Source organism: Ranitomeya variabilis, chromosome 6, assembly GCF_051348905.1.
Source record: "Ranitomeya variabilis isolate aRanVar5 chromosome 6, aRanVar5.hap1, whole genome shotgun sequence".
Classification (NCBI taxonomy): domain Eukaryota; kingdom Metazoa; phylum Chordata; class Amphibia; order Anura; family Dendrobatidae; genus Ranitomeya; species Ranitomeya variabilis.
The window spans coordinates 526,917,074-526,927,070 of record NC_135237.1 but is presented as its reverse complement, the minus strand read 5'-3'; the positions used below and the strand labels follow the sequence as shown (position 1 = coordinate 526,927,070).

The following is a 9,997-nucleotide window of genomic DNA, read 5'->3' as shown; positions in this document are numbered from 1 at the left end:
CTGCTGGCTTCCCTATTTAACTCTGCCCAGGTCGTTAGTTCATGCCAGCTGTCAATGTCTCAGTACTGGTTCAGATCTCTCTTGGATTTCTCTGATGACCTGTCTACTCCAGCAGAAGCTAAGTCCTTGCTAGTCCATTTGCTGTTCATTGGTTTTTTAATATATTTCTCAGTACATGCTATGTTTTTTGTCCAGGTTGCTATTATGATATTTCCTTGCTAGCTGGAAGCTCTGGGGGTGCAGAGCTGCACCTCCACACCGTGAGTCGGTGTGGAGGTCTTTTTGCACACTCTGCGTGGTTTTTGTAGTTTTTAATACTGACTGCATAGTTCCCTTTCCTATCCTCTGTCTATCTAGAGAAGATTCGGCCTCCTTTGCTAAAATCTGTTTCATTCCTGTGTTTGTTACTTCCCTCTTAACTCACAGTCAATATTTGTGGGGGGCTACCTTTACTTTGGGGAATTTCTCTGAGGCAATGTAGGCTGCTATTTCTATCTTTAGGGGTAGTTAGCTCTTAGGCTGTGAAGAGGCGTCTAGGGAGAGTTAGGTACGCTCCACGGCTATTTCTAGTGTGTGTGATAGGATTAGGGATTGCGGTCAGTAGAGTTACCATTTCCTCAGAGCTTGTCCCAGGTTTTCCATTTTAACCATCAGGTCATTTCGGGTGCTCCTATCCACCAGGTCCATAACAGTACAGCTGGCCCACAAAGTGTTAATGCATCTCAAAAGAGGGAAAAGAGAAGTTCTGAGTCAATTTTTTTTTCTTTGCAGCTTGTTTTGTCTTTCTTTTCCCCTTAACCTCTGGGTGGTTCAGGACTCAGGTGTAGATATGGATATTCAAGGTTTGTCCTCTTGTGTGGATCAACTCGCTGCTAGGGTACAGAGTATTCAAGATTATGTAGTTCAGAATCCGATGTTAGAGCCTAGAAATCCAATTCCTGATTTGTTTTCTGGGGATAGATCTAAATTTTTGAATTTCAAAAATAATTGCAGACTGTTTCTTGCTCTGAAACCCCGCTCCTCTGGTGACCCCAGTCAGCAAGTAAAGATTGTTATTTCTTTATTGCGTGGAGACCCGCAAGACTGGGCATTCTCCCTTGAGCCAGGAAATTCTGCATTACTTAATGTAGATGCATTTTTTCTAGCGCTTGGATTGCTTTATGAAGAACCTAATTCTGTGGATCAGGCAGAAAAGATCTTGCTGACTCTATGTCAGGGTCAGGATGAAGCAGAAGTATATTGCCAGAAGTTTAGAAAGTGGTCTGTGCTTACACAATGGAATGAGTGTGCCCTGGCAGCAATTTTCAGAAAGGGTCTTTCTGAAGCCCTTAAAGATGTTATGGTGGGGTTCCCCACGCCTGCTGGTCTGAATGACTCAATGTCTTTGGCCATTCAGATTGATCGGCGTTTGCGCGAGCGCAAAGTTGTGCACCATTTGGCGGTGTCCTCTGAACAGAGGCCTGAGCCTATGCAATGTGATAGGACTTTGACCAGAGCTGAACGGCAAGAACACAGACGTCAGAATGGGATGTGTTTTTACTGTGGTGACTCCTCTCATGCTATCTCTGATAGTCCTAAGCGCACTAAGAGGTTCACCAGGTCTGTCACCATTAGTACTGTGCAGCCTAAATTTCTCTTATCTGTTACTCTGATTTGCTCATTGTCGTCCTACTCTGTTATGGCATTTGTGGATTCGGGCGCTGCTCTGAACTTGATGGACTTGGAGTTTGCCAGGCGCTGTGGTTTTTCCTTGGAGCCTTTGCAGAGTCCTATTCCCTTAAGGGGGATTGATGCTACGCCATTGGCCAAGAATAAACCTCAGTACTGGACTCAGCTGACCATGTGCATGGCTCCCGCACATCAGGAAGATATTCGCTTTTTGGTGTTGCATAATTTGCATGATGTTGTCGTTTTGGGTTTGCCATGGTTACAGGTTCATAATCCAGTACTGGATTCGAAATCAATGTCTGTGTCTAGTTGGGGTTGTCAAGGGATACATAGTGATGTTCCTTTGATGTCAATTTCTTCTTCCACTCCTGCTGAAGTTCCTGAGTTTTTGTCGGATTACCAGGATGTATTTGATGAGCCCAAGTCCAGTGCCTTACCTCCTCATAGGGACTGTGATTGCGCTATTAATTTGATTCCTGGTAGTAAGTTCCCTAAGGGCCGACTGTTTAATTTATCTGTGCCAGAACATGCCACTATGCGGAGTTATGTAAAGGAGTCCTTGGAGAAAGGGCATATTCGCCCGTCTTCGTCACCGTTGGGAGCAGGGTTCTTTTTTGTGGCCAAGAAGGATGGCTCTCTGAGACCCTGTATAGATTACCGCCTTCTCAATAAAATCACGGTCAAATTTCAGTACCCTTTGCCTCTGTTGTCTGATTTGTTTGCTCGGATTAAGGGGGCTAGTTGGTTTACCAAGTTTGACCTTCGAGGGGCGTATAATCTTGTGCGTATTAAACAGGGCGATGAATGGAAAACAGCATTTAATACGCCCGAGGGCTATTTTGAGTACCTGGTGATGCCATTCGGGCTTTCTAATGCTCCATCTGTGTTTCAGTCCTTTATGCACGACATCTTCCGGAAGTATCTGGATAGGTTCATGTTTGTATATTTGGATGATATTTTGGTCTTTTCGGATGATTGGGAGTCCCATGTGAGGCAGGTCAGGATGGTGTTCCAGGTCCTTCGTGCTAATTCGTTGTTTGTGAAGGGGTCTAAATGCCTCTTTGGAGTTCAGAAGGTTTCGTTTTGGGGCTTCATTTTTCCCCTTCTACTATCGAGATGGACCCTGTTAAAGTTCAGGCCATTTATGATTGGACTCAACCTACATCTGTGAAGAGTCTTCAGAAGTTCCTGGGCTTTGCTAATTTTTACCGTCGCTTCATCGCTAATTTTTCTAGTGTGGTTAAGCCTTTGACTGATTTGACGAAGAAAGGCGCTGATGTGGTGAATTGGTCCCCTGCGGCCGTTGAGGCTTTTCAGGAGATTAAACGTCGTTTTACTTCGGCCCCTGTGTTGCGTCAGCCAGATGTTTTGCTCCCTTTTCAGGTCGAGGTTGATGCTTCGGAGATTGGGGCAGGGGCTGTTTTGTCTCAGAGAAGTTTTGATGGCTCTTTGATGAAGCCGTGTGCTTTCTTTTCTAGAAAGTTTTCACCTGCTGAGCGTAATTATGATGTCGGCAATTGGGAGTTGTTGGCTATGAAGTGGGCATTCGAGGAGTGGCGACATTGGCTTGAGGGAGCCAAACATCGCGTGGTGGTCCTGACTGATCACAAGAATCTGACTTACCTCGAGTCCGCCAAGCGGTTGAATCCTAGACAGGCTCGATGGTCACTGTTTTTCTCCCGTTTCGATTTTGTGGTGTCATACCTTCCGGGATCTAAGAATGTGAAGGCTGATGCCCTTTCTAGGAGTTTTTTGCCTGATTCTCCGGGAGTCTCTGAGCCGGCTGGTATTCTCAAAGAAGGGGTGATTTTGTCTGCCATCTCCCCTGATTTGCGGTGGGTGCTGCAGGAGTTTCAGGCTGATAGACCTGACCGCTGTCCAGTGGAGAAACTGTTTGTCCCTGATAGATGGACTAGTAGGATTATTTCTGAGGTTCATTGTTCAGTATTGGCTGGTCATCCTGGGATTTTTGGTACCAGAGATTTGGTTGCTAGGTCCTTTTGGTGGCCTTCCTTGTCACGGGATGTGCATTCTTTTGTGAAGTCCTGTGGGACTTGTGCACGGGCCAAACCTTGCTGTTCTCGTGCCAGTGGGTTGCTTTTGCCTTTGCCTGTCCCGAAGAGGCCCTGGACGCATATTTCCATGGATTTTATTTCTGATCTTCTTGTCTCTCAAAGGATGTCTGTCATCTGGGTGGTTTGTGATCGGTTTTCTAAGATGGTCCATTTGGTACCCTTGCCTAAATTGCCTTCTTCCTCTGATTTGGTTCCATTATTTTTTCAGCATGTGGTTCGTTTGCATGGCATTCCGGAGAACATTGTGTCGGACAGAGGTTCCCAGTTTGTTTCTAGGTTTTGGCGGTCCTTTTGTGCTAAGATGGGCATTGATTTGTCTTTTTCTTCAGCGTTCCATCCTCAGACAAATGGCCAAACCGAACGAACCAATCAGACCTTGGAGACCTATCTGAGATGCTTTGTTTCTGCTGATCAGGATGATTGGGTGACCTTCTTGCCTTCTTGCTAGTCCATTTGCTGTTCATTGGTTTTTGAATATATTTCTCAGTACATGCTATGTTTTTTGTCCAGCTTGCTATTATGATATTTCCTTGCTAGCTGGAAGCTCTGGGGGTGCAGAGCTGCACCTCCACACCGTGAGTCGGTGTGGAGGTCTTTTTGCACACTCTGCGTGGTTTTTGTAGTTTTTAATACTGACTGCATAGTTCCCTTTCCTATCCTCTGTCTATCTAGAGAAGATTCGGCCTCCTTTGCTAAAATCTGTTTCATTCCTGTGTTTGTTACTTCCCTCTTAACTCACAGTCAATATTTGTGGGGGGCTACCTTTACTTTGGGGAATTTCTCTGAGGCAAGGTAGGCTGCTATTTCTATCTTTAGGGGTAGTTAGCTCTTAGGCTGTGAAGAGGCGTCTAGGGAGAGTTAGGTACGCTCCACGGCTATTTCTAGTGTGTGTGATAGGATTAGGGATTGCGGTCAGTAGAGTTACCATTTCCTCAGAGCTTGTCCCAGGTTTTCCATTTTAACCATCAGGTCATTTCGGGTGCTCCTAACCACCAGGTCCATAACAGTGGACACACAATGGAATGACCCGGCGCTGCGGATTCAGTTTGTATGTGGGGTTTTGAGAAGGGTTAAACAAGCCCTTCTGATGTACGAGACTCCTGCTTCTCTGGAGTATAGTGTGGTATATCGTGGCACAGCTGTAGAGGTGCACAAAGAAGGTTCCCAAACCAGTGACCATATATGAAATAAACTTTGGCACTCAACTTATGATGATATGAAATTTTAATGGCAGCCACTTGTACAAACGTTTCGGTCAAACACATTGACCTTCTTCAGTGTACTGCAGTGATATTAAAAAGCAAAACAATAAGTATATACAGTAATATAAGGTAAACAAAAGAGAAAATGATAATTATAAATGATAAATAACATGAGGAGACTCATATATAATGTGCATCTATAGTGGTGGATGGGAAAGGGAATGGGGTTAAAGAAAAGAAAAAAAAGGGGAAAAAAAGGAAATAAAGAAGGTGATCATACCTGGTCTCTTAGAGACACTATTCATGTGTGGCCTGAGATCAGATTGTGGTCCTATATGTGGATCCTAAGACAAAAGTACGTCTGTTTAGACAGGTCCGGTCCCTGTGAATCATGACCTAATGTAGGATACAATACTAACCTATGCGTAGGCATGAGTGGATGTGCGATGGTGAAGGACAGTGTATGAAAATGCACCACTGCTTGTCTTGGGAAGGGTCTAGTATAATAAATAAAATAAGTAATAGTATATAGTAGTACATAAAGAAAACTTATTTATCTGGGCTGGACAATCCCAGGGAATAGTGATACTGACCAAACAGTACAAGATAGTGTACTCTCCAGGAGTGTGAAAGAACCAAGACTGCGCATAAGGTAAACGAGGTACATGTGACCCAAAAGCACAGGCTAATGTGGTCTCCAGGAATGTAAACTGTGAAGGAACCAGAACCACGCATAAGATAACTGTCCGGATATCTATGGTGAGCCAAGGAAATGATAAGACACGTACCCTGTATACGAGTCAGCAGCACGGATCCAAAGAATGGACCAAAATTTGGAGTCCCTTATCTAAAGAAAGAAGGTGTACGGATTATCAAGTGAAGACAGTGCCCCCAAAGGTGGAGCGCTGGCACTATAAGTATTTCTTACCGGGAAAGGCAGAGGTGTGAGTGTAGAACGCGGTATCCGCCGCTTGTTCTGAGGTGTGCTGCCATGGTATGAAGCGCCAATATATGGCTGGCAGGCGGGACCGCTGGGTAGCGTGAAACCGGAAGTGCGTCACCGGAAGTGACGCACTGTATATGCCGGTGACGCTGTGCGTGTCAGCGCTGAGAAATGGTAATGGAGGTGCGTTCCACCTGAGTATATGTCGCACAGGAGCAGGCAAATGGGGCTAACTGAATGTGGGAGGAGCTAAAGGAGTATTTGGAATGATGGATGTGATAATGGCTCTGTGTAATAACATTCAGTCCTATGTACAAAATTTGTAATAAGGGTGGAGGCATGAAACAAAAAGAAAAAAGGGAATTTTAAGGAAAATAAATGAAATATAAAGTAAAGACCATGGAATTGAGGTAGGGATCCAGAGGGAAGGAGGATCGGGATGTGAACATTTTCGTGCCGTCACACTCAATATTGATGACTCTGTAAGATAAAGCCGTGTGTTAATACAATGTCTGAGGAAACTGAACATGTACATGCATACAGTAAATAATTAAATCACAATTTACATGATGAAATACAAAGCAATGACAAATGAGATTATAGAAATGCCAGGAGATCATAGTCCCTGTTGAGGCCTCTGGGTGTCATAGTGTCCAACTCGTGTATCCAGAACGCCTCTCTTCTCTTGAGGGTCTGGATACGATTGCCCCCCCGTCGGGGTACTGGGACATGTTCTATTACCTGGAACTTGAGTTGGGGTATAGAATGTCCTGCGTTGATGAAATGATGGGGTAATGGCAACAATGTATTCTTGCATCTTATTGTGGACTTATGTTTACTGATACGGTCCCGTATTGGTTGAGAGGTCTCACCAATGTACAAAAGGCCGCAAGGACATTTGATGGAATACACCACAAAGGAGGTGTCACAGGTACTATAGTCTTTAATTTGGTATCGTTTGCCCGAATGTGGGTGATAGAAATGATCTCCCTTTAAGACATTTCCGCACTGGTTACAGTGAAGGCATGGATATGTGCCAGTCCTGGGTTGGGAGAGAAATCTCTGGGTGGAAGAGCGTGAGCCCGATCCAATGTCAGCCTTTACCAGTGTATCGCGGATGTTACGTGCTCGTTTGTAGCAGGGTAAAAAATGATTACGGAACTCAGGTATGTCTGGGTATGCCTCTTGTAATAATTTCCAATGTTTCCTGATACTGTGATGGAGTATATGGACGTAAGGATGATATGTATGTACAAATGGTAAGCGATTTGTGACGGGTTGTTTGGAGCTGGTGGATGGGCGTAGAGCATCGTGTAGTACCCCCGGGGGATATCCCCGTTCGCTGAATTTATTGTACATCTCATCCAATCTCTCCTGTTTCTTAATCGGGTCAGTGACTATGCGTTCCACCCTCTTAAATTGGGAGCGGGGGATGGCATTTTTGGTAGTAATGGGGTGCAGGCTATTATAATGAAGCAAGCTATTGCGATCAGTAGATTTTCTATATAGATCTGTACTTATATTGCCATCCGTATCCTTCAACACTAAGGTGTCGAGGAAGCTAACCTGATGTTCATCTTTTGTCATGGTGAAGGATAGACCTGGCCAAGAGGCATTCAGTGTTTCAAAAAACTCATCCAGAGTGTCAAGTGACCCAGTCCAAATACAAAAAATATCGTCTATGAACCTCTTCCAAGTGACACAGTAGGTCCTAAACAGAGTATTGGGGTAGACTATCTCATCTTCGAAGGTGGCCATATATGCGTTTGCATACGGGGGCGCCATGTTAGACCCCATGGCGGTCCCCTGTGCCTGGAGGTAGTAGGTGTCCTCAAATAGAAAGTAGTTTTTAGTGAGAACAGTTGTCAGTAGTTCAAGGCATAAATTGATCGTGTTGTGATGTAATTCGGACGTGGTTAGTAACTGTCTGACACAGTCAATGCCTCGGTCATGGGGAATGGACATATAGAGGTCTTTTACCTCTAAGGACACTAAAAAGGAACTGCTAGGAACAGTGCCTAGTGTTTGTAGTACTCCGAGAAAGGCTCCGGTGTCAAGTAGATATGATTGAGATTTCTGTGTCAGAGGAGTGAGTATCTTTTCCAGAAATATGGAAAGAGGGGACAGAATAGAGTCCGTCGCTGCGATGATTGGTCGGCCTGGTGGGTTAATTAGGCTTTTGTGTACTTTCGGGAGTAAATAGAGTACGGGCGTCACTGGACTTGTTTTAGTGAGAAAATCTTTGGTTTTGGAGTCAATCACTCCCATGTCAGAATATGTGTGAAGTATGGCTGATATGTTGTCACGTATTTCCCCTGTGGGATCTTTACTCAATTTAATATAGACCGTACTGTCATTGAGCTGGCGGTGAGCCTCTTTGACATAATCTGTCCTATTCATGACCACTATGGCTCCGCCTTTATCGGCGGGTTTGATGATAATGTTTTTATCTTTACATAGGGCCTGTGATGCCTGGACATCGAGGTTGGACAAGTTAGAGGAGTAGTGTAATTTGCCCCCTTCGGTATCCCGCCGAAGTTGAGTAAAAGCTCTATCTTTAGGGGTAGTTAGCTCTTAGGCTGTGAAGAGGCGTCTAGGGAGAGTTAGGTACGCTCCACGGCTATTTCTAGTGTGTGTGATAGGATTAGGGATTGCGGTCAGTAGAGTTACCATTTCCTCAGAGCTTGTCCCAGGTTTTCCATTTTAACCATCAGGTCATTTCGGGTGCTCTTAACCACCAGGTCCATAACAGTGGACACACAATGGAATGACCCGGCGCTGCGGATTCAGTTTGTATGTGGGGTTTTGAGAAGGGTTAAACAAGCCCTTCTGATGTACGAGACTCCTGCTTCTCTGGAGTCTGCCATGAGTCTTGTTGTCTGCATTGATCGCCGTTTGCGTCAGGGGGCGCTAGAGACGCCGCCTATAGGGGAGGTTGTAGGTGCACGTGAGGTTGCTGCAGGTGAGCCCACGGAGTCAATGCAAATTGCAGGGGTGAGGCGTCATCAAGCCCCCTCGCTCAGGAAGCAGGGACTCTGTTTTTGCTGTGGTAAAAAGGGGCATTATGTAAATGCTTGTCCTCTGTTTTCTAAAAAAAAAAGCAACGGCGGAAAACTACTAAGCTCAGAGGGAGTGGAGGAGGCCAATCTGAGCTTATGCATATCCTCCATGGTGATCTCTCATTGTAGGCTCCCTGCCAGAGTTATGGTCGCTGACAGAGAGCTGCCAATCACTGTTTTTGTGGATAGTGGTTCAGCCACTAATCTCATTGATGAGGAGTTTACGCGCACGGCCGGGTTCACGGTCGAAAAATTGCCTAATCCTATCCGGGTGGTCACCATCAATGCTACCCCCCTCCCACAGGGGGAGATTACTGAGTTTGTGGCTGGGGTTAAACTTCACATTGGGGTTCTACATTCTGAGCAGGTTATGTGTAGGGTGCTCAGTAATCTTCCTGCACAAATGGTTCTGGGTTTTCCATGGTTGTCTATGCACAACCCGGTTATTGACTGGAAAACTCAGGACATAATTCAGTGGAGTGGATTTTGCCAGGAGAATTGCCTGGCCACATGTGTGTCTGCCGTGACTCCTAGGATTCCTGAGTCACTGCTGGATTTCACGGATGTGTTCTCAGAGAAAGGTTGCTCAGAATTGCCACCACATCGCCCCTATGACTGTACTATCAGGTTTAAACCTGGGGCCAAATTGCCTAAAGCTAGGATGTTTAACATCTCTGGTCCTGAGAGGCAAGCTTTAAAGGACTACATTGCTGAGAGTTTGAGCAAAGGGCACATCAGGCCTTCATCCTCGCCTGTGGCAGCAGGGTTCTTCTTTGATTAAAAGAAAGATGGCGGACTAAGCCCGTGTCTGGATTTCAGGGAGTTAAACCAGATTACGGTTCATGATCCATACCCTATGCCACTTATACCTGATTTGTTCAACCAGGTGGCTGGTGCTAAGTGGTTCTCCAAGCATAACCTCAGGGGGGCATTCAACCTCATAAGAGTCCGTCAAGGTGATGAGTGGAAGACGGTTTTTAATACTCCTGAGGGTCATTTTGAAAATTTGGTGATGCCATTTGGGTTGACAAATGCACCTGCAGTATTTCA

The 9,997-nt window shown here is 45.3% G+C and overlaps 1 protein-coding gene across 1 annotated transcript; it reads right to left on the bottom strand.

Moving 5' to 3' along the window:
• Window positions 1-5,586: 5,586 nt before the first annotated feature.
• Window positions 5,587-7,655, bottom strand: LOC143781516 (uncharacterized). The gene is made up of 3 exons (XM_077268149.1): window positions 5,874-7,655; window positions 5,734-5,792; window positions 5,587-5,655 (listed from the first exon to the last, which is right to left on the bottom strand). Exon 1 carries the CDS (start codon window positions 7,644-7,646, stop codon window positions 6,486-6,488), a length of 1,161 nt encoding a protein of 386 aa, XP_077124264.1. The 5' UTR covers window positions 7,647-7,655; the 3' UTR covers window positions 5,587-5,655; window positions 5,734-5,792; window positions 5,874-6,485.
• Between the last annotated feature and the right edge of the window lie 2,342 nt (window positions 7,656-9,997).

What these genes read in the sequence shown, in the direction of transcription:
- LOC143781516 (XM_077268149.1), bottom strand. Translation starts at nt 7,646, where the DNA reads ATGGCCACCTTCGAAGATGAGATAGTCTACCCCAATACTCTGTTTAGG.